The sequence below is a fragment of the Trachurus trachurus genome (genome assembly GCF_905171665.1).
Source record: "Trachurus trachurus genome assembly, chromosome: 2".
Lineage (NCBI taxonomy): Eukaryota > Metazoa > Chordata > Actinopteri > Carangiformes > Carangidae > Trachurus > Trachurus trachurus.
Window position 1 is genome coordinate 14,512,510 of NC_139914.1, and position 25,057 is coordinate 14,537,566.

At 45.0% G+C, this 25,057-nt stretch overlaps 1 protein-coding gene across 1 annotated transcript; it reads right to left on the reverse strand.

Annotated features, from left to right (window-relative positions):
• Positions 1–5,490: 5,490 nt before the first annotated feature.
• atp1b1b (ATPase Na+/K+ transporting subunit beta 1b) lies at positions 5,491–16,727 on the reverse strand. The gene is made up of 6 exons (XM_083989256.1): positions 16,516–16,727; positions 13,039–13,167; positions 9,897–10,052; positions 8,975–9,159; positions 8,066–8,149; positions 5,491–6,958 (listed from the first exon to the last, which is right to left on the reverse strand). The coding sequence occupies exons 1-6, from the start codon at positions 16,604–16,606 to the stop codon at positions 6,698–6,700; spliced, it is 906 nt and encodes a 301-aa protein (XP_083845382.1). The 5' UTR covers positions 16,607–16,727; the 3' UTR covers positions 5,491–6,697.
• Positions 16,728–25,057: the final 8,330 nt, after the last annotated feature.

Below are 25,057 nucleotides of genomic sequence, written 5' to 3' on the forward strand. Positions count from 1 at the left end.
GGGTCGCTTCCCTGCGCCTACGGGTCGGGGATAGGTCTCTCACTGTCGTTTCGGCCTACGGGCCAAACGGCAGTGCAGAGTACCCGGCCTTCCTGGAGGCCCTGGGAGGGGTGCTGGAAAGTGCCCCAACTGGGGACTCCATCGTTCTGTTGGGAGACTTCAACGCTCACGTGGGCAGCGACAGTGTCACCTGGAGAGGTGTGATTGGGAGGAACGGCCTCCCCGATCTGAACCCGAGCGGTGTTTTGTTATTGGACTTCTGTGCTAGCCACAGTCTGTCCATAACAAACACCATGTTCGAGCATAAGGGTGTCCATAAGTGCACGTGGCACCAGGACACCCTAGGACGGAGGTCAATGATCGACTTTGTAGTCGTGTCATCTGACCTCCGGCCGTATGTCTTGGACACTCGGGTGAAGAGAGGGGCTGAGCTGTCAACTGATCACCACCTGGTGGTGAGTTGGATCCGCTGGCAGGGGAGGAAGCTGGTCAGACCTGGAAGACCCAAGCGTATCGTGAGGGTCTGCTGGGAACGTCTGGCAGAATCCCCTGTCAGGGAGGTCTTCAACTCCCACCTCCGGGAGAGCTTTGACCGGATTCCGAGGGAGGCCGGAGACATTGAGTCCGAATGGACCATGTTCTCCGCTTCCATTGTTGACGCGGCCATCCGGAGTTGCGGCCGTAAGGTCTCCGGCGCCTGTCGCGGCGGCAATCCCCGAACCCGGTGGTGGAGCCCGGAAGTACGGGATGCCGTCAAGCTGAAGAAGGAGTCCTACCGAGCCTGGCTAGCTCGGGGGACCCCCGAGGCAGCTGACGGGTACCGGCAGGCCAAGCGGACGGCGGCCCGGGCGGTCGCGGAAGCAAAAACTCGGGTCTGGGAAAAGTTCGGGGAGGCCATGGAGGAGGACTACCGGTCGGCCTCGAGGAAATTCTGGCAAACCATCCGGCGCCTCAGGAGGGGGAAGCAGTGCTCCGCCAACACTGTTTACAGTGGAGGAGGGGAGCTGTTGACCTCGACTGGGGATATCGTCGGGCGGTGGAAGGAATACTTCGAGGATCTCCTCAATCCCACTGACACGCCTTCCATCGAGGAAGCAGAGGCTGGGGACTCAGAGGTCGATTCATTCATCACCCAAGCTGAAGTCACTGAGGTAGTCAGGAAGCTCCTCAGTGGCAAGGCACCGGGGGTGGATGAGATCCGCCCTGAGTACCTCAAGTCTCTGGATGTTGCGGGGCTGTCGTGGCTGACACGCCTCTGCAGCATCGCGTGGCAGTCGGGGACAGTGCCTCTGGACTGGCAGACCGGGGTGGTGGTCCCTCTCTTCAAAAAGGGGGACCGGAGGGTGTGTTCCAACTACCGGGGGATCACACTCCTCAGCCTCCCGGGGAAAGTCTATTCCAGGGTGCTGGAGAGGAGAATTCGGCCGATAGTCGAACCTCGGATTCAGGAGGAACAATGCGGTTTTCGCCCTGGCCGTGGAACGCTGGACCAGCTCTACACCCTCCGCAGGGTGCTCGAGGGCGCATGGGAGTTTGCCCAACCAGTCCACATGTGTTTTGTGGATCTGGAGAAGGCTTTCGACCGTGTCCCACGTGGCAACCTGTGGGAGGTGCTCCGAGAGTATGGGATCGGAGGCCCTCTGCTGAGGGCTGTACGGTCCCTGTATGACCGGAGCAGGAGCTTGGTTCGCATGGCCGGCAGTAAGTCAGACCTGTTCCCGGTGCGTGTTGGACTCCGGCAGGGCTGCCCTTTGTCACCGGTTCTGTTCATTATCTTTATGGACAGAATTTCTAGGCGCAGCCAAGTGCCGGAGGGGGTACGGTTCGGGAGCCACTTGATCTCATCTCTGCTTTTTGCAGATGATGTGGTCTTGTTGGCTCCCTCGAGCCAGGACCTTCAGCATGCACTGGGGCGGTTTGCAGCCGAGTGTGAAGCAGCTGGGATGAGAATCAGCACCTCTAAGTCCGAGGCCATGGTTCTCGACCGGAAAAAGGTGGCTTGCACCCTCCAGGTCGGGGGAGAGTTCCTGCCTCAGGTGGAGGAGTTTAAGTATCTTGGGGTCTTGTTCACGAGTGAGGGGAGAATGGAGCGCGAGATTGACAGGCGGATCGGTGCGGCGGCCGCAGTAATGCGGTCATTGTATCGGTCCGTCGTGGTGAAGAAGGAGCTGAGCCGAAAGGCAAAGCTCTCGATTTACCGGTCGATCTACGTTCCCACCCTCACCTATGGTCATGAACTCTGGGTCATGACCGAAAGGACAGGATCCCGGATACAAGCGGCCGAAATGAGTTTCCTCCGCAGGGTGGCGGGGCGCTCCCTTAGAGATAGGGTGAGGAGCTCTGTCACCCGGGAGGAGCTCGGAGTAGAGCCGCTGCTCCTCCACATCGAGAGGAGTCAGCTGAGGTGGCTCGGGCACCTGTATAGGATGCCCCCTGGACGCCTCCCTCGTGAGGTGTTCCGGGCATGTCCCACCGGGAGGAGGCCCCGAGGAAGACCCAGGACACGCTGGGGTGACTACGTCACTCGGCTGGCCTGGGAACGCCTTGGGGTCCCCCCGGAAGAGCTGGAGGAAGTGTCCGGGGAGAGGGAAGTCTGGGGATCCCTGCTCCGACTGCTGCCCCCGCGACCCGGACTCGGATAATGCGGCGGACAATGGATGGATGGATGGATTTTAATGGAGATGATAGGCAATATTTTTCTAGAATCGGCTTCTATTTTACAGAAAAGTCCAGGGCCGTTGCTAGGAATTCTAGGCCCCCTTAAAGAACACTAAAGTGGGCCCCTACCCCCTAACTTGTCCAGTTTTTTTTTCTTTCTTTTTCTTTTTTTTCTCTTTTTTTTCGACTACGTATGTATATTATTCTTTTTAAAAGTATGATTAAAAACACCACACACAATCTATACTTTCACTTTCTCGAATATAAATCGAGTTCAAATAAAATGCAGCATATAAAAATATCTGAGCTGGCGTATCTTGATTGACGAGGGTCGCCAGAAATTTGTGATGTCAAAATGGGGTCATGAGCCACTGATATAGACAGTAATAAATACAAAACACACACTATACAGGCCAATAAATACATAAATAAGGCATTTATTGCACATTTTTGTGACATTTGTATAATTGGGATTTGTAATGAAAGATTCTCAATATGGTTCATGACATGAAACTTGAAGCTGGTGACCCTCTCAACTTCCTGTTCCCCTGACGATTAGGGGCGCGTTGTCGCCACGATGTCTTCTGGAGTCAATAATGAGTTCTTCTGTCTTTTTAAAGCTCAAAGGGACTCAAGCTTGACCCCCTATAAGAGGTTTCTGGTGAGCACTGTGGGCCTCGCTCCTCATGGTGTTTACCCATTTTCTTGGTGACATGGCCACAAACACGGCATCATCTCAGACTGATGGTCTTTAGTCACACAGACGCGGTGGTGTCAGGGAACATAAAGAGCTGTTGTAAGCTGGTGAAAGGACGGTACATTGTCCCTCTGTCTCCGCAGGAAGTCGCTATACAGTAGCCTTTAGTTCCAAATGCAGATGTGACTCTATTTAGTCCTTTGAATACATCGCTTAGCATAGAAAACCGCACACAGTTGGATCTCTGAATCACCATTGCCCTGCTTACAATGGTTAAAAGTTGCAAATCTCTACCGTGCATCTCTTAATGCATGGTAGTGCGCTGTTTTTTTTGTTTCAAAATCACCTTGATATCCAGTAAATCACCTACCCATCTCTCTGGCTTCCTTCCTGCTTTCTTTGGCCTCAGTGGTTTCTAGCGTCACTGAAAGCTGCCTCGACCTGAGCTTCATCTTATTTCACGTCCATGTGAATGAGTCAATGAACCATTGAAAGGTCAAAGGTCAAAAGTTGGGTCAAAAAAGAATAACCCAACCTGTTGGGTTAAAATAACCCAAAAAAGGGGTTTGTCCTTATTTGAACCAGCAGTTGGGTTAAAATTGGGTTATTTTTTAACCCAACTGTTTTTAGTGTGTATGTCAAAGGTCAAAGATTGTCTAAAAGAGGATCAGGAGAAGACTTTACTCCAGTCCTGTTCCCTGTCAGACCAGCTTCACCCCCCACTTACCTCACCTGACATATTAAATGTGAATTAAATCAATTACTGTGTGAGTGAGTAAAGGGAGGATGAATTATTAATAAGAGCACAGAGAGTTGGCCGGTTCCCAGGGGGTCAGTGGTGGTGAGGTGGTGAGCTGGTAATGTGCAACCCCCCCCCCCCCCCCCCGCCTCGTTGCCCCTGGAGACCTGACACCTGAAACCCCATCCCTCAGCGAGCGCCGTTGTAATCACAGAGCCACCTGATCCCGACTGAACGGTCGACAACAGGTCATCAGAGAGGGGCGGGGCCAGAGGCAGGACAGGAAGTGGTTTATGTTTTAACACAGAAAGATCTGATGTTAAAGGGATAGTTCAACATTTTGGCAAATTGGCCCATTGCCATAATCCCTATAGTCATAGCAGTACTGTAGGTTTGTTACCTTTAATTGTCGGTGCAAGCTATTTTTAGAACGGCGGAGCAGAGCCGTGAGCTGCTCAGAGCTACGCTACGGAGGCTCATTATGGGATTTCTTGGTTTCCCTCATCATCAAACTCATCAAATACACAATCCAACAACTCCACAACGCTCTGGTGGACAAGTTGTGAGCTGCACATTCACCACGCTATGAGATAATAACACAACGTTACCACACAGAGTTGTTTTAGAGGGAAATTCATGTAAAACCACTGATGCACGTTGCCTTCAGGGACAGTTTTTCATCATCAGTCTCTGTATTTCCCTCTAAAACAACTCTGTGTGGTAACGTTGTGTTATTATCTCATAGTGTGGTGAATGTGCAGCTCACAACTTGTCCACCAGAGCGTTGTGGAGTTGTTGGATTGTGTATTTGATGAGTTTGATGAGGGAAACCAAGAAATCCCATAATGAGCCTCCGTAGCGTAGCTCTGAGCAGCTCACGGCTCTGCTCCGCCGTTCTAAAAACAGCTTGCACCGACAATTAAAGGTAACGAACCTACTGCTATGACTATAGGGATTATGGCAATGGGCCAATTTGCCAAAATGTTGAACTATCCCTTTAAAGATCCGTAAAATAATTGTCTGAGCAAAGACTCGTATTTTCTTTCATGTTATTCTCATTGTTTATTCTAGTGTTCTAGAGTAAGTCCTTACGAAATTGTCCTTTACTAACTTCCTTGACCTCATATAAGTGCTTAAAGATTTTTTTGGACTGTTCCTTTAATCTGTGACACATCGTCGTCGACACCATTTAAGACAAGACACATCACAATGGTTCTGGAGACGAGCACATGAATGAATGAACAGAGGAGACAATAAAGGTCCATTATGATTTTATTCGTTTCTATCTTTGATTGAATGACAGAGGTGGATGAACAGATCGATCCTGTGGAAGGTTAAAGGTCTGGAGACTCTTCTTCTTCCTCCTCCTCCTCCTCCTCCTCCTCCTCCTGTTCATTCTGCACCAACATTCATCATGGCTAAAACACAAATCGAGAGTTGACCAGTGAAAAGCTGCGAGACGAGACACTGATGGATGATGATCCTAGAAACCAGTACTGCATTGCTTCCGATGAAGACTCTCTTCACTTTGGTTTTTTTTGCATTTATACATGACAATATTCTGCAAAGAAATAAAATGTACAACTGCATAAATATAAAATTCTTCCACCATGTTTTATTAATGGCTCAAACATTCAGAGGTGGTGGTGAAGCCGGCAACACGACAAAACACCTGGTTTAGCACCACTGCCTTAATTCACAGCAGGCCGCACAACGCACAACTCTACATTCAAGGCTAAATCAAAAAGGTCAAAAAGGCGTGAAAGCAAAAAAAATAAAATAAAATAAAATAAAAAAATAAAACCCCGGCACACAGGAAGTGATTCATTATATTAAAAGCACAAAAAAAAAATAATAGAAGAAAAAAAAAAAAAGGAATCCCAATCTCGATCAGCTGGAAAACAAACAAGAAGAAAAAAAAGGAATCCTAATCTCGATCAGCTGGAAAACAAACAAAAAGAGGACAAGAAGTTCCCTGGAGTGCAGCTTCTCCTCGCACACCATCTTATTTCAGGAGGTGGAGTGTGTGTTCATGTCACCAACACACACGCACGCACGCACGCACACCACGCACACATCTTACAACTGCTAAAGCTTGCTCACGGAAGACTATGAGTAGGATGTGGTTTTCTCGGGTTGGTTTTCTTGTTTTTTGGAAGGACTAGTGCAACACTCTACAGAAGCCACATTCACTCATTCATTCACTCTTTCTTTCACTCGGCAGCAGGTGGGGAAGCGACATAGCTCGCTACGCGGCGGCGCACATGAAGTACACTTTACTTTACAGTGGTGATGGATGTCCCAATGGCTCGTGGAGAGAGAGAAGTCTCTGTTACAGCTGAATAAATATTTATTATTATTAGACCTATTGCTACTCTTCCTCTAAAATTACATCCTAAATGCGAGACAGAATTGATGAAAAGCTGATTACACGTCGGTCCTCTAGCAGGGTTTCTCTCATTATTCATTCAAGACTATTGTGATTGACTTAACCGCTAACGCCTACCGCCCTCGCCGAGCGTCTTCTACGGTAGATGGGGGGGGGGGGGGGGGGGGGGGCAAAGAGGGGCGGTCAGACAAAGTGCTATGGCTCATGATCAAAGTCATAAATTGCTGATCTGGAACTTGATATCAAAGCGTCCCTGGTAGCGGTCCTTTTCGCTGTAGCCGATGTTCTCCCCGTACACTTTGCACTCGATGCGCAGCTCGGTGTTCTGAGTCAGGTTGGTGAACTGCAGCGCCACCAGCGGCTGCAGGTACTGCGGGTGCAGCAGCTTGCCGTAGTACGGGTAATACTGCAGGGGGAAGCCGCCCGCGATGCCGTAGTACTTGATCTCGCCGATCTTCCCGGCGTCCTCCTCTCTCTGGAGGGACAAAGAGACGTGTGTGAGGGTATGGACGGGTAGAGTTCAGACTGTAATGAGGTTGGGGTGTGTATGGGTGAATAACTGCAGTTCTATGCTGCAAAGCGCAAACAAAGGACATTTGCTAAAAGAGATAACAACAGTTACTTTAGTTTGTATTTTTATTTGACCCTTTTCAATCAGCTATTTAGTGTTTTGATACTTAAAATCCTGTTAAAATGACCGTGTTGAATAGACCAGAGCAGCTTTTTTATGCAAATGAGAATGACCGATGCATTCTGGGTAATTTAGGGGCAGCTACCGTCATTTTTACATTGCACTCAGTGGCTTTTTGTGTTTTGATGGAGCGTAGACTAACTAACAATTAATCTGAATGTTTTATTTTGTGTTTCTTTTGTAGCACTATGTCTCATAATTATTTTGACACCCTCTTTGAAACCCACCGTTCACGCTATCTTGAAAAACTACAATTAATGAATCTGCCGGTATGCTCCTTTAGCCTCCCACAGTGATCAATGACTCCACACAGTGGCCAGAAATGTCTTATCCAGACATCTACACGTATTTGGTGGAATCACCGGGGAGGTTTTGGCTCAGTGTTGTCTGTAAATAGCCTGTTAATAGACAACTTTTTGTTAGTTAGTTTGTCAAGCCAGTTAGGCTGAACTTTTCAATGGAGGGATGCTGGTAGCTGCCCCTAAATTACCCAGAATGCATCGGTCATTCTCATTTGCATAAAAAAGCTGCTCTGGTCTATAAAACAAACAGTAATGTCTTCATTCATATTTTACTTTCATGTTTATTGAAAGCTATACTACCTTTTATGTTGCAAGAGTTTTACTATGTTTACGTTGTTTGCACATGTTGGCAAAACTGTAACTATTTAGATTAAAATCTGTTCAGAAAGGTTCTTTGGCCTAAATTGTCTGTTTTTCTTTTTTCGATATAAGATCGTGATGAAATCGAAATCGTGACTTCATTTTTAAAAAATCTTGATATGATATTTTTGCCATATCGCCCACCCCTAGTGTGAGGGTATGGACGGGTAGAGTTCAGACTGTAATGAGGTAGGTGTGTGTGTGTGTGTGTCTGTGTGTGTGTGATTACCTTGTTGGTGCAGTAGAGGGGGATGGTGTTGGGCTGCACCTTGGGTTGAGCCTCTTCAGGGATGCTCTCATTGGAGCCAGGGGCCTGCACAGAGAAGATGCATTAGGACCTGGACTCATTCAGCTCAACAGACGGCAACACTGACATCTGTAAGACTAGACCACTGGTTCTCAACGTGGGGTCCGGGGACCCCCAGGGGTCCTTGAGAGGATTCAAGGGGGTCCCCAACTTTTTCTTGAAATTTTACGATTTTTTCTAGAATTGTTAAACTTTTTTTATTTTTAGAAATTTTACCACTTTTTCTAGATTTTGTTTTTCGAGAAGATTTTACCACCTTTTTTCTAGAAAATGTTAAACTTTTTTTTGAGAATTTTACCACTTTTTTCGAACAAAGAAAAGTTCCCGCACACATGGCAAACTTGCAGAAATTCAAAATCTTACCAAGAATATTTGTCTTATTTCTAGTCAAAACAAATCTCATTCTACTTAAAATTAGACTCATCAAATAAAGAACAGCTTGTTTTTAGACACTTTTTACTTCTTTCAAGAAGATTTTCACTTGAAATAAGTAGAAAAATCTGATAGTGGAACAAGTTTTTCTTCCTTATTACAAGCACAAAAAACTTCCTTTCACTGGCAGATTTTCCTACTTATTTCAAGTAAAAATTAGTTTGAAACAAGTGAAAATGATCTAAAAACAAGTTCATTTTTAGGTGATGAGTCTTATTTTAAGTGGAAAGAGATTAGTTTTGACTAGAAATGAGACATTTTGACAAGAAATAAGACAAATATTCTGGGAAAGATTTAGAGTTTTTGCAGTGCAGCTGCAAACTGAGCTTAGTGGACAGACTTGAATGATTTTCTCGATGCGTCTTGTCACGACTACGATCCCATTTAAAAAAAACTTGCCCGTGGACGGAAGTTGACGATCCGGTTCAGCTTCACGATCACGCACGGTTTTCCTTCCTTGAAGCCGAAGTCGCGGTCCTCGATGCCGGAGCAGGGGCCCAGCAGGGTCCTGGGGAAGCGGCAGGCCCTCCTGATGCCCGTCTCGCTCTCCAGGTCGCCCCGCTCCTTGTAGGGGCCGGGTTCATCTGGAGGAGGAAGGAGAGGGAAGGGTTAATGAGATCTTTTGACCCGATCTTTTAAAGGGATAGTTCAACATTTTGGCAAATTGGCCCGTTGCCATAATCCCTATAGTCATAGCAGTAGGTTCATTACCTTTAATTGTCGGTGCAAGCTGTTTTTAGAACGGCGGAGCAGAGCCGTGAGCTGCTCAGAGCTACGCTACGGAGGCTCATTATGGGATTTCTTGGTTTCCCTCATCAAACTCATCAAATACACAATCCAACAACTCCACAATGCTCTGGTGGACAAGTTGTGAGCTGCACATTCACCACGCTATGAGATAATAACACAACGTTACCACACAGAGTTGTTTTAGAGGGAAATACAGAGACTGATGATGAAAAACTGTCCCTGAAGGCAACGTGCATCAGCTGGTTTTGCATGAATTTCCCTCTAAAACAACTCTGTGTGGTAACGTTGTGTTATTATCTCATAGCGTGGTGAATGTGCAGCTCACAACTTGTCCACCAGAGCGTTGTGGAGTTGTTGGATTGTGTATTTGATGAGTTTGATGAGGGAAACCAAGAAATTCCCTTAGCCAGCGTAGCTCTGAGCAGCTCACGGCTCCACTCCTCCGTTCTAAAAATATCTTGCACCGACAATTAAAGGTAACGAACCTACTGCTATGACTATAGCGATGGGCCAATTTGCCAAAATGTTGAACTATCCCTTTAAGGAAACCTGGCCCCGGGGTAGAACCCACCTCCACAGTCCTCGTACTTCATCTGGTCCCTCTGTTTTTCGTCATCGTAGTTGTTCAGGAAGTCCCTCAGGGCCTTGGTGTAGGGCAGGTAGGTCTCCACGTCGTTGAGGCTGAAGGACATCTCAGTCTTATCCGAGCGCGGGGTGTGTGAAAGACCTGCAGGGACAACACAACACACACTCAACACACCTTTTCTCAACCTTAAAGGGATAGTAGCATTTTTTTTTAAAGTGGTGTTGTATGATCTCCAAATAGCCCCTAAGTACTTTAATTGCAGTAGAAGACTCTCTGCACTCCTCCCGTTAGCAACACCAGCCCATAATAGCCCTGCCCAGAGATTTACAACATACAGTGTTGTGAACAGACCCAAAGAAACGGCCTATTTTCACGGCCTAAAAGAGGTTTTAGGGCTGGCGTTGCTAACGGGAGGAGTGCACACTGCAAAAACTCAACATCTTTCCAAGAATATTTGTCTTATTTCTTGTCCAAATGTCTCATTTCTAGTCAAAACTAATCTCTTTCCACTTAAAATAAGACTCATCACCTAAAAATTAACTTGTTTTTAGATCATTTTCACTTGTTTCAAACACATTTTCACTTGAAATAAGTAGAAAAATCTGCCAGTGAAAAGCAAGTTTTTTGTGCTTGTAATAAGGAAGAAAAACTTGCTCCACTATCAGATTATTTTTAAGTGAAAATCTGCTTGAAAGAAGTAAAAAGTGTCTAAAAACAAGCTGCTTTTTAATGTGATGAGTCTTATTTTAAGTAGAATTAATTTTGTTTGGACTAGAAACGACATTTTGACTAAAAATAAGACAAATATTCTTGGTAAGAGATTTTTTGCAGTGCAGAGAGTCTTCTACTGCAATTAAAGTACTTAAGGGCTATTTGTAGATCATACAACCCCACTTTAAAAAAAAAAAATGCTACTATCCCTTTAAAGAACCAATCAGATACAGAAAGCCTGCGAGTGAGGGAGGGGGGTTGAAGTCTCGATCCCGTAACATGTTCAGGAACAGAAGCAACTATTTTTTTTGTCAATTTGTGCTGATGTGAAGATGACGAGTATCAGTGTCAGGTTTGATGTTCGGTCCAGCTGAGTCGGTTTGAACCCGGTCCAGACCTGAAACTAAATAGAAAGCTAATGCTGCACAACTAGAGATCAGCACATTTCATGACCCATAATGCACCTGCTGCACTTGAACCCTCCGGAGACATAATAACAGAGCGGCTAATCACAGCGCCGCACATGCTCAATGTGACCTGCAGAAACCCCCCCCCCCCCCCCCCCCCCCCGGCGGACCCTCTCGCCACAGCAACGATGATGTGGTGTTGTTGACACAGGGGAGGCTGCTCTGGGACCGGGATGAAGAAGTCGCATTTCCAAAACAAAAGGAGCTGCTTCTAATTCCCTTTGCTGGTGATTATGAAAGAAAGCAGCCTAACCTTTTTAATTATATAAGATGAGATATCATCTTCAATCTGAGCTGCAAAACTTTGTCCTTGACCTTAGATCCAGATGTTTAGAAACTATAAATCACCTCACACTTTTACAGCTCCTTGTCAAATCTGTAGAAGCTCCGTCGAGGCCACAGCGGTATCAAGAAAGATTAGCTTTAAAAAAAATTATAAAACGTAAAGGTGAAATCCGACGATCTGATTGGTTGTTAACCTTTATTATTCTACTATTCTAAAGCCTTATCACAGCGTAGGCTATCACTCCGCCTCAGGCACGTATGACTGGTATGAATGGAAGTTGGTTTGACTGTTGCAGTCCGTAGCAACAGACAGTTGATGTTTTTAGGATGTTAAAAATGTAGTAAAGTAGTGTAATCAGTAGTCGAGTTGTAAAAAAAGTTCAGGGGGGATGGTCTATTTTTTTCACCTTAAAAAAAACGGGGGGGGGGGGGGGGGGGGGGGGGGGGATTCATGTAAATTCGATATCAAAACAAAACACTGAAAATAAGACTTCTTAATCCTCTCAAATCAAATCAAGCCAAGTTTATTTGAATTTTTTTATTTGTGCCCTCAGATTTTATTATTTATTTTATTCAACTGTCTAATGATGAAATAATTAGGGCTGTCAATCTATTTTATTATTATTATTAAAATATTTAATCCCGATTAATCTCATGAATATCATACTTAACTCGCGGTTAATCGCAAATTAATCTCACATTTTTATCTATTATAGCCTAAATGTCCCTTGAATTATCATTTTAATACTTTTATCAACATGGAAAAGTGGATAGGCTTGATTTGTGCAAATGTTTTTTAATGAAATCAACTATCAATAGATAAAAAGAAATTGACGCCGTTAAAATTGATTTGACAGCCTATAATTACAAGTTATATGTCCAACGTTTAATGTAAAAAGGGGAGGGATGGAGAGGGGGGATGGCATTTTTTCAGGGGGGATGATTTTGATTGTTTTTATTTCAGGGGGGATGCCATCCCCCCTCATCACCCCTCAACTCGACTACTGAGTGTAATTGACATGTTGAAGGTGAACTTTGACCTCCAGAGGGTTAACAATGGTAGAGGGGACTGAGCAGTGACAGAGCTACTTGGAGCTAACGTCTGGAGAGCTGGGAACAGCTTTTTATTCTGCTGGAAGAAAACTACATGTCCTCTTTCATATTGTCATTATTGGTAACCGTTTTATAAAAGCTATATATCACTCCAGGCCGTGGTCTCTGCTCATTCTACCACTCTAAGGGGGAACAACGCCCCTTACAGTGGTAGAATGAGCATATACTGTACCACGGCCTGGAGTGATATATTGCTTAAATATCTTCAATCTGAGCTGCAAAACTTTGTCCTTGACCTTAGATCCAGATGTTTAGAAACTATAAATCACCTCACACTTTTACAGCTCCTTGTCAAATCAGCCATCATGGACCCGACAGCGATCAGAGAGGATGCAGAGTGTATGTGGGTCGGGTCAGATCTATTTGGGTGAGCTCAGCTGCCAAACTAAAACATCATGTCATTAGGGTGTTTAAGATCCGCTCAGAGTGTAAATGATACGTCCAGCCAGGAAAACAAGATGAGATCACCTCAACAACACAACATTAAAAACAAAAAGACTGTTTTTTTTTTGACAGGAAGTGTGTGTGTGTGTGTGTGTGTGTCGTCTCACCAGGGGGCGACACTCGGTCCTGCCAGGTGGGTTTGTAGTTGCTCAGGGTGAGCAGCAGCGCCTGGATGGTGCCGATGAAGATCCCCGCCAGGCATCCGTAGAAGATGATGTAGAAGACGATGATTCTGACTGCAGGGGAGAAAAGAAGAGTGTTTGTGAGTGTGTGTGTGTGTGTGTGTGTGTGTGTGTGTGTGAGTGTGTGTGTGTGTGTGTGTGTGTGGTTTCTAGTGGTGACATCACAGCATACAACAAAAGCAGAGACTAGACTGCACTATGATTAGTTTTCACCGGCGCACAATTCGGTACGCAAAGATGTACAGTAGACCTCTGATGTCATTTCTGAAGATCATGGGCATTCATCAGGCCTGTCATTAAGCTTAAATATAAGATTAATATGATATATAATTAAAATATAGACCTATTATAAAGGAAACAGGTGAGCTGTCATTGAAATCAGCTGTCGGGACCAAAACCTGACTGTAAACATGTCGGTTGGTGCTATGTGCCACTCTGCTGTGCCGAAAGCAAATTCTGCCGACTTGTTGTGCCGTCTTTAAATAATAATAATATAACATTTATAAAAATAAATGGAATGGAATGGGAATCCTATTGTAAAATTTACCATTTACCATTTAACATGGGAGTCTATGGGGATTGACTCACTCTAGTGGTCAGTAGAGGAACTGCAGGTTTTGGCACTTAGGCTGAAATATTTAAATTATTGGAGGTTGATTAACAACTGTGTGTAGGGTTGCAAAGGGGCAGAAGATTTCCAATAAGTTTCCAGAAACCTTCCATGGGAAGTTAAGATGGGGAATTTTGGAAATATTCCAAATTGGAAACTATGGGAATTTGGGGGAATTTATGGGAATTAACTGGAAATTAGGGGTAATTTAAACAAACTGTATCATATCCAAATTTTCTATAATAATTTTCAATATAATAATATTTTCAACAGATTTATTTGTGAGTAGAACTTTATCAAGTTGTAATTATTGTATCAACAATCAATTATTTTACTGAATAACAAAAACATGATGAATGTTGAGTAAAATATTACCTTCAATTTTGTAAATTTCGGATTTTATTTCTGTTTATTCCCATGGAAAGTTCCCAACTTTGAAAATTCCTGGGAATTTTGCAACCCTACCTGTGTGTAATCAAGGTGACTAATAAATAGCCTAACCAATCATGACAATCTGATACCTGTCTCCATGGCGATGCCCCACCCCCCTGCAGCTAACTTTTTACTACAGTGTTATGAAAACTCAGGACTTAGGTCAGACCGCACCTTCACCTTCACCTTCACACTTCAACCTCCGCCTTCATTTACATCTCAGCTACCACACACACACACACACACACACACAGAAAACAATGCCAGGGTGTGTGTGTGTGTGTGTGTGTGTGTAGCAGAGTGTGTGTAACAGTGACTGATCCTTGTGCTTCAGCCATCACAGCTGAGTGACAAAGAGCTGCAGTGTTGGGACCAGAAACACCACATGACATCCCAGTGTCAAGAGGATTTCACGGCCTCATAAGACCACGGATGGAGATCCAGACTAAACGTAGACCTGCATGAACCCCCGACCCGGGTATCAGTAGTTACACACAGTGATACTTTTAATAAGCATATGCAGCAGAATCTGTTAAGACTCTAATAAGAGATAATATTTAATGCTCATCTGATGTTGGACAAGTCTTTTATAACTTATAGTGAACACATGCAGTTGTAATGCTCCTCCTCACTTTCTTATTATTTGCTCCATTTGCTCTGAATGCAAAGATATCAGTTTCTTATTAATGTGGCCTGAATGCAGTGAAAATACCTTGTTTTGTTTTGTGGGTCTTTATTTTGTGCAATTTGATATTTATTCACTTTAGTGAACATGCTCTGAATGCAGAGATGCATTAGAAGTCAAATATATCGTTTTGTTGGTCTCCATTTTGTGCAGTTTGATATGACATTTTTTTATTCACTTCCGTACATGCAGTTGTCATGGTAACTCCTCTGTGTCATCCATGTGCTCTGAAATGCACTTAAATGCTCAGTAAAGAGCAGAATGAGTTTTTAAAGGCTTTAAACGGCTGAGTTAAGAGACTCCTTCATCCTCCAAGGACGTCTGTCGGTCGCACACCGGCGTGCTAAGTTAACGCTGCTCAAGTCTCCTCTGTCGATGCGAAAAAAGGGAAGGTACAAAGCCGGCATTCAGACCAGAACAGGACAGGACGAAGGCTCAACAACAGTGGTGGCCATTGTGTGTCCATGTGCATGTGTGTTCATGTGTGTGTGCAGATCACAGGAATGCATGAGCGGCTGCCTTTCTTACTCGCTCTAATCAATTCTCAGCATGAACATGAACATGAACATGCAGCTATAGGATCAGTGTGAAGTGAAGTCCAGAGGAGGGTGAAGAGGAGGAGAAGAGGAGCTACTGCAGGAGGAGGAGGAGGAGGAGGAGGAGGAGGAGGGAGGAAGGCAAAGTCAAAGGGGTCACACGACACGACACGAGCCGCTCATCCACGACCATCAGAACCCGAGTCTTGGTGTAAAACCTGACACCCCCCTCCCCACCTCCTCCCCTTCCCTTCCCCTTCTGCAGTAGCGTAAACCTGGTAACACACATGATCATGAGCATCACTATCACTGCGCATGGCACCAAACATTCTCAGATGACCCCCACACACACACACCTCATCTAGAAGCTGGGATGGCGCACACAGCAGCAGCAGCAGCAACAGCAGCAGCCATGCAGTCACTGAGACAACATTAAACCCAGGTGTCACTTTGACATTGAGGGGGTGAGGAGGGGGGGGAGGGAAGAGGAGAGGAGAGGAGGCAAGGACATGAGGAGATGAGGACATGCGCAGTGGCGCCGGCGGAGGAAACAGGAGAAGAAAGGTCGCGCTGCGCTGCTGCAAGTCAGTTAATCAGTTGTATTGTCCCTTTAGATTACAGAGTGACACCTGATTACAGCAACCCGACACCACGGATCGATACATAGTCCTCCGCGTCGGCTCCTTCCGCCGCGTCCACAGGCCGGATCACCTTGACTCACCTTGGGACTATGATGCATTTTTAACCCCTTCGTTGCCCCCCTGCTCCTAAATCTCTCTATACACACAGCCGACACACAACTTCACGTCACAACACGCACATCAGCTGTGTGTGTGTGTGTGTGTGTGTGTGTGTGCACCGCAGCGGCTACACACCGTGCATGCACAATCAGACACTGACACACACATTTTTTACACACACACTGATCTCCACGCACCTGGACAGCCGCTCTCTATCTCTCTCTCTCTCTATCTCACCTGGCTGATTAATAGGAATCGGTTCCACACACACATACATAGGCTACACATTCGCATACACAGTCATACACGCGCGCACACACACACACGGATGCTGCAAAGTCAGATCGAACAGGTGCGCGAGGAGAGGAGAGGAAGGAAGGTGTGTGATAGGCTACTCACACCAGCTGCCGCCCGTGCGCCCCAGCAGCTCCCCCTTGTCCGAGTCCCACACGAACTTCTTCCAGCCGCCGTCTTCTTTATTCGCAGGCATCGTGACTTCTTTTTCTTTTTAATTCCTCCTCTCTTTTCCTTTTTATATGTTCCCTTCCTTCCTGCTGGCTCAGTGGCTGTGTGTGTGTTGGACTTCCTTCCCCTCCGTGCTCCCAGCCCCCGTCGCGTCGCAGAGGTATCAGAGGTGTCAGAGGTATCAGAGGTATCAGAGGTATCCAGCCGCTGCTGCAGGACGACTCCCGAATTTAAACCGTCTGTTCCAGCTTTGCTCCGCCCGCTGCAAACTCTCCACAAGTTACCTCCGAGGAGGGAGGGGCGGGGGTTGGTTGGGAGGGGGGGCAGGAGGGGCGGGGACAGCCGCGGCTAATTAGCGCGCGGAGAGGCAGCAGCAGCGTGCGTAACTGTGACGTCAGGAAGACGGACAGAGAGCCTATAGAGGCGGAGGAGGAGGAGGGGACGGTGTGTAATGCATATGTATGTATATATATGAGAGGCTGTCTGCAGGTAGCACCTTACACACACACACACACACACACACACACACACACACTGCAGTCCAGTTTTTTCATCATCATGGAGGATGGAGGTGGTAGATGTTGTGGTATCAAGGTCCTGCTGCTGTAAATTCTGGATCATGATGGAACCAGAATCTAGATGCAGATGTATGATCATAATTCAACATCTGATCAAGTTCTTGCCCCCCCACCCCAACTCAAGAACTCCAGATTGACCCAGAACCCAGATAAGACCATGGCTGAGGTGTTTCAAGCAGGGGCGTAACCACGCATCCTCCCAGGGGGACATGTCCCCCCTCCATATTAGGGCAACACCAATTTGTCCCCCCTAATAATGCTGTTAGCGCATCCATCTCTTGTTATTTCCGATTTATTTTCCATTTAATTCTATAGTTTTAGTAGTAAAACTGTGTGTGACCACCCCCCTCCCAGCTGTGTGTTGGTAGCGCAAGGCATATTTAACAAGGTCATAAACATTTTTAATATTACATGTTGTCATAATTCAAAATCTGATCAAGTTGTTGCCCCCCACCCCGACTCAAGAACTCCAGATTAACCCAGAACCCAGATAAGACCATGGCTGAGGTGTTTCAAGCAGGGGCGTAACCACGCATTCTCCCAGGGGGGACATGTCCCCCCTCCATATTAGGGCAAGACCAATTTGTCCCCCCTAATAATGTATAAAAATACGTGACATACATTCTCCTTTTAAGAACCAGCTGTTAACGCATCCATCTCTTGTTATTTCCGATTTATTTTCCATTTAATTCTATAGTTTAATTCATTTGTTAGGGAAAACTGTATGTGTGACCACCCCCCTCCCAGCTGTGTGGCATATTTAACAAGGTCACATATACATTTTTAATATTACATGTTGTCATAATTCAAAATCTGATCAAGTTCTTGCCCCCACCCAGTCATCAGTCATCAACAAGAGATAATATCATATCCATCCATATCAAATCACAAAAAGCTTATAAGCTAAAACATCATTGAGACATTTAAATGAAAAACATGACATCAAAATCTTATTTTTTTTTAAATAAAAGTAGGTATTCTTTCATAGTAAAGTGCCACATTTTGATTTTCTTGAGATTTACACCATCTATAAGACAAAAGTAGGATTTTAGAGCTTAATAATTAGCTACACACGTCACACTCAGGAATTTCAAAACAAAAGCGTGCCTTATGTGTCATTGTCTGATTAATGTTTTCATTTTCATCAGAACTCAAGAAGAGTGACCCCGAATCCCGATCCGGATGAGACCAGTAACACCAGGATGAGCTCTGAGCTTTTTCAAGGCATATCTAAGAAGGTCAGAGAAACATTTGTAATACTTTATGTTGTAATTCCACAAAAACTCAGATTTGAATTTGTCATTACCCGACATGCCGGGGTCTCCGTAGACACTATGTGGACACCTGGACATTCATCTTCTGCACCCCCGAAGTTCTTTTTCTTGGGGTTCCCCTTGTTTATTTGAATGTTCCCACCTTTAAACCTCCATTTTTGTTACTGTTCTCCCTATAGGCTAGTTTAGTGACATCGTAGCATTAACAATTTCCGAGTTGGGAATGTTTTAGAAGTTCACTTCTTGGGTTTTTGTAGTGTGATCTTCACTGTCAGAGGCCACCAAATTAATGGAGACCACCTTCAGATTATCATGGTGAACACAATGTAGACAACGTACACATCCATGCGGTGGGTTTGTGGAGTGTGGACCCTCCTGTTGTCCTCCTTGGTCAAGGAAAAAAGGAAGGACGAAGGGAAAGATGGGAAGAAAGAAAGAAAGGAAAAAGGAAGGTAAAATAGAAGGAGGGATGGAAGAGTTTGGGTCAATAGGCTCTATGCACAGCTCCACTACTTCCTGAAATAAGCCAGCTCCTTTATTTCCTGTCTTACATTATTGGACCAACTGATTAATCCAGGTGTGTTTGACCATTGTTGTGAGGTCAGACACACCTGGATTAATCAGTTGGTCCAATAATGTAAGACAGGAAATAAAGGAGCTGGCTTATTTCAGGAAGTAGTGGAGCTGTGCATAGAGCCCATTGGGTCAAACATGAAGGAAGAAGGAAGGAAGGAAAGCAGGATTGTGGAAAGAAGTAAAGGAAAAAGGAAGGAAAGAAAGATGGAGGGAAGGAACAGAATTATTCAAGGAAGGAAGAAGAAGGAAAGAAGGAAGGGAAAAGGGATTGTGGAAAGAGGAAAGGGAGAAAGGAAGGAAAGTGGGAAGGATGGAGGAAGGGAACAAATTGAAGGACAACAGGAGGGTTAAGGAGGTTTTATTGAACCTATAAGGTGGGATCCAGATCGATCCAGATCGGTCCTGATCCTCTGGGTCTGAGTAGACCAGGATGTGTTGAGGTGTTGATGGTTCACTGGGAGCTCAGGTTCAGTCCCAGATTACAGTCCTCCAAACCTGTAATTGCGACTCCTCTAAAACAGTCATTACTCTGATCGCCGTCACCTCACTGACGGAGCTACACACTCTGTTCCCACTGGAACTCGGTGGGTGTCCACACACACACACACACACACACACACACACACACACACACACACACACACACACACACACACACACACACACACACACACACACACACACACACACTACAGGGATAATAAGCTCTGGTTACACAGCATTGCTGAATCCTGTATACAGTATATATCCTGCCTCTTGCAGCCTTTAACTCCTCTCTACAGCGAGGCCCCGAGGGCGTTCCACTGCCAGGGGCCAGGGGCCACTTGATAACTCAGAATCTTTTCATTTACAGCGTATTAAAGGACCGGGGGTTAAAAAAGCAACTACCTACCTGCACATGCCGATTACACACGTGCGGAATGCGTGTGATATGTGTGCTCATGCGTGCGCGAGTGCGATTGTTCAGCAAATGCGCTGCCATCTGTGTAGATTTGTTTGAATGTAAACACATGTGCGTAAGTGTGACGGGTCAGGATTACACACATGGGGGCTTTGACCTTTCAATATCACCTGAAGGTTGCGGGACAAGCGGGAAAGACCTCGTCCCATCCGTCCACATGGTACTCCTGGTCTTTGTCAGGGCCGTTGTATAGGGGAGAAAGGTGATGATAATTCTAGGGGCCCAGCGCCCAGTGGCCCCCCCAAAAACCCCAGTAGTCTAATCTTTGTATGACTGATTTATTCTGCATAAGACCCTGACTAATACTCATAGTAATGCTGCATTAGCATCAAAACAAAGTAGGCTAAATAAAAAATGATAATACATATGTAGTCTAAGAAAAAAAGTGAAAAAGTCAAGGGGGCAGGGGCCCACTTTAGTATTTTTTCAGGGGGCCCAGAATTCCTAGCAACGGCCCTGGTCTTTGTATGTCCTATCACTTCATTTAGAAAATACACAACAATCTGCTACAGCTTGGTTGTGCAAATCAGTTTTAAAAGTGGTCTTTTCATAGAATTTAAGATAATAAAGGCTAGAATGCTGAGTTAAGTTGACATTTTACATGATGTGATGTGAAGAAGTGTTTTCTTCAGCTGAAGATTAGGCTATGTGATCATGAGTTCAGTGTTTATTTAGAGCTCTCTACATTTTTTTTTTTACACTCCTTCAGTCCAGACATGATGAGACTAACTCCAGTAATTACTGCTTTCTCTTCACTCCTGATCCTTGGTTATAATCTGCACAGCGACAACACTCACTTCCTGTGTTTGTGTGTAATGGAGGTACCTGTGCAGGTGCTCAGGGTTTGGGATGATTCTTTTTTTTTTTTTTGTAGATATATATTGCAGCCTACTGTCTGACAGCTACCATAACTTCTGTTATCTTGTGTACACAATCAACATGTGTACAGTGAGAGGTTGGATGGGGGAGGGCGGACTCAAGGTGAGCGAGACTCTTCCTCTGTGACACCTAGCTTATCTACCACAATTCATCAAATAACTCCCAAACATCAGAATGCACCTTTAAAAAGACTCTCTTGGTTCCATGGGGCTGAAATTAGCAACAGCGCTAACAGCATGCTAACATGCTACCTTTTAGTTTAGCATGCTAACTCTTCCTGTTAGCGCAAAACACACCTGGGGCTGATGTGAAGGTCATTAGCTTGGTAGCCTCTTGCTCAAAAACTGAAAGTAAAGTATTTAACATAACTGAACTAATGAAAGTTATTGACTATTCATTCTCTGGAGACCACGGACACTAGGTTCAAACAGGTTCATTAACTCTCAAACTTTTGAATGTAGGTGGTTTGCAGGTGACGACGCCATACACTTGGGGCGTAGCTGTTAGGAAAAAGCTATAAAAATGCCCAACTTTTGCGTAGTCTATGACAGTACCAACCGGTCAACCGACACTCGCTAACCAATTAATAACCGTTAACTGATAAGATTCAAATGCTTCCAATTATATAGCCTACAAATGGTTTGGGCCATTCTTCCTCTTTTTTTGGCCAAGTCCATCCAGGTTTGGGCCGAGAATTAATGCTAGTGAGCAGGGCCGTTGCTAGAAATTCTGGGCCCCCTTAAAGAATACTAAAGTGGGCCCCTCCCCCTAACTTTTCCAGTTTTTTTTTCTTAGACTACGTATGTATTATCATTGTTTATTTAGCCTACTTTGTTTTGATGCTAATGCAGCATTACTATGAGTATTAGTCAGGGTCTTATGCAGAATAAATCAGTCATACAAAGATTAGACTACTGGGGTTTTTTATGGGCCCCACTGGGCGCTGGGCCCCTAGAATTATCATCACCTTTCTCCCCTATATCCCAATATTTCAGCCTCATCTTGGAAACTCTTTGCGACGTAAAGCAGGAGGAGGATTTGTCCATGTCGTATGACGCTGTACAAGCTGATCCAGTGCTGTCTTCTTGGGTCAAACAAGTTAATTAGAGATTAATTAAAAAAAGGACTGAGGATTATAAAATCCAGCTACAGAGCTGACCCTGATTACTGTCACATCACTGCAGCTGCAGGATGAGCCATGTCAGTGACATCACTCTGCAGTATAAGGTTGTTTAAATCATATAAGCTCCGGCTGCATCCCATCAGCCTGTATCGTAAAACGCATGTAGGTATGTTTGAATTTATGCTAAGCTAGGCTACATGCTGACATGTGGGTCTCCAGCTGCAGGCTGCAGCTCAGCGAGGTGTGACTGCAGTTTAAACATGTCTGACATCACGGTGACCTCTGAGGGAAGCAGATAACGTGGTGTAATATTCTACTTTAGGCAGACGGAAATGAAATCCTACTCCCTGTCCATGACACTGCAGGACTCACTCCGCTCTGTTTATTGTAAAAAAAATCTCTGTATGACTGCTGCTATTTTTATTACTAGTCACAGTTAAGATCATAGACAGAGTAGCTACTACGGCAGGGCTGCTGACCTTCACAGTGCTGTGTGACAGAGTGTCCCAAGCAGCTGTTTATAGGTGAAACATTGAGGAATGTCAGCATACGTCATGTTGCAGGAAATGAAGTGTTTCAGCAGCAGTGCAATGGGGGGAGGGGGCTGTTGTTTGCAGCCAACATAGTGAGCAAGTGGGACATTAATTATGATTCTGTGCATTACAGGACCGTCTTTATTCTCTACTTGACTCCACTTGACCTGCCACTCTCAACCCTTAGCCCTAAAGAGCTTCATTCTTCCACATCCTGTTGCAGCATCAAATTGGGAAAGATCGCAATTCCACTATATCATCTACAAGCTTGGTGCTGGCTTTGCTAAAAACATTTAATTCCGTCAACCATTTGAGTCATTTCATGTTGTTTTCAGGTTGTCCATCCCATCCGCCAGACACACTTCTTCAAGTTCGGTACAAATATCAAATTTGACCTTTTACAAAGCACAATGAAATGTGGATAAACCGGAATGCAAATTTGCTGGTCAAGTCGTCAAGGGGCCGATCAATGGCCCCTTTTTTTCTTTTCTTTGTGCAAAACAGAAAAGAGAAAGCGACTCCTAAGACATGTTGACTGTACAAGATAACGTAGATGGGTTAGGAATGTTGTTGATGAAGTTGGGAGGTTGGGGAGAGTCCCGCTAGAGGGGTATGCACGGGGGCCCCAACCAAACCACTCGGGACAGGGGGTCCACTCAGAAGACAGCCAGGGCCCCACCTCCCCTTTTTCCACCTCCTTGACTCTCCAGTGGTAGGATTTTTAAACTGGGTTGCAAATCTCTGTTGAGGGTAGGTTTCCCCCCCTCTTACTATGTCTCTCCTGCCAAGGACAACCCCCAATGTTCTTGCTATCACCAGAACACCCAACCGTCTTGAATGAATGCACTGAGAAACAACGGTCTTGTGTCTCAACAGGAACTGTCCAGAACTCTCAGATCCAACAGGGACTGGTCTCCTGACCCCTGTCTGTTGATCCAGAAAGGACCATTCCAACCTGGTCCAACCTGGTCCATCAGCTTTTGCTTCAATTTCTCATTTTAACGCTCTTTATTGGCATTCTCACATTTTCAATATGTTGCTTTGATGTGATCAGATCAGATCAGGGTTAGCATTGGAGTCAGGACCACCAACCTTTTATTCCAGGGTGTATGAATGGCTATCTAATTCAGGGGGCTGCATCCTTTGGAAGATGCTAAAACCAAATCCAGATGAGGCACTCTGGGATGATGTGGACAATTTGCACTGTTCCAGCTGTGTCCGTCCCTTACAGATGCATCACAGATATCCTGGCACCTCGCAAATCTTCGAACATATAAACTCTTTACACCTGATGTTCGAAGGTTCTGGATGTTTTAAGGTTCAACCGTCTTATTTGCAATGAATATTGGCACAGGAGGCTTCAAAATGGGACAATCTTGCTGCACTGTGACGCAATTTAGTCTTAAGATGCATTGTGTGTCACTGTTGTATGTGGGAGTCAGCCAGCACCACAGCAGACACATGTGAGCTCCAGATGTTAGCATGAACTAAAGCTTTAATACTGTTCTCAAAGCTCCCCTCTTCTCCCTTAACAGGTAACCAGAGAGTTACGCTTCATTTGGATCTAGTCCTCTGTGTGTAGGCTACATATGTGTGTTTGTGTGTGTGTGTGTGTGTGTGTGTGTGGTTAGATGGAGGAGGGGTTGTGGAGTTGTAACAGGACACACATGGAGCAGCTTCAGCTCTCCAACATAAACACAAGAAGAGGCCTGAGCCTCCTCTGACTCTCACTTTGTCAGCCTCTCCATAAAGACCCACTGGTTAATGATTGACGGAGGATAATTATGGAAAGTTTAAATGTCCTCTCTCTGGTTAATGTGTAGAGCTGTAAAAAGAATCTGAACCTGTTCAACCAGCACCCACACGGCTGAATCCTAACAGTCCATATGTGAAAGCTATAATTTAAAACTCAGAGTTAAAGCCTCGTTATGACTGAGTATGAATGTAATATTATCCATATATTTAAACAGAGTTCTGACAGAGAGTTCTGACAGTGTCAGTGATGCTACATGGAAGGAAACTGGGCTATATTTGTCATACTGTTGTGACATGTATATACATCCATCCATCCGAAATCGGTCAATATATGTTCGTGTTATATATATAGCATGGGCATTTATATTTACAATTAATAAGAGATTAAGCCCTATTTACATTTTAATAGGCAAATGTTGTTTTGCACATTCATAAATCCATACTGTGATATATGGAAACATACTACATTTCCACATAAATTGTGTCAGGTTGATTCTGACTGTTCAACACGGTCATTAAACATATAACATAGCCTATAGTGGCTAACACAGCCAATGCTAGCTAGCAGCTAGCATGCTAGGGACTTCGGCAGCATTTTCACGAGCCAGGCCACAACACATGATGGTTTATCATGAGTGATGTTAGCGCACATTTTCAGTACACTACATTTTATAGTAGTTGTAGTAGTAAACTGAGCTGTTTCCACAGAGACCAGTTGTTGGCTAGCATGACCTTGCGATACCTTTTAGAACTTTTGCAAACCTGGTCATGTTAAAGAAATGTGTAATGTGTAATCT

What these genes read in the sequence shown, in the direction of transcription:
- atp1b1b (XM_083989256.1), bottom strand. Translation starts at nt 16,606, where the DNA reads ATGCCTGCGAATAAAGAAGACGGCGGCTGGAAGAAGTTCGTGTGGGAC. An exon ending in GAAGTACGAGGACTGTGGAG is followed by an intron (nt 9,160 to 9,896) that starts GTGGGTTCTACC and finishes TTCCTCCTCCAG; the next exon opens with ATGAACCCGGCCCCTACAAG. An exon ending in TCGTCAACTTCCGTCCACGG is followed by an intron (nt 8,150 to 8,974) that starts GCAAGTTTTTTT and finishes TTCTCTGTGCAG; the next exon opens with GCCCCTGGCTCCAATGAGAG.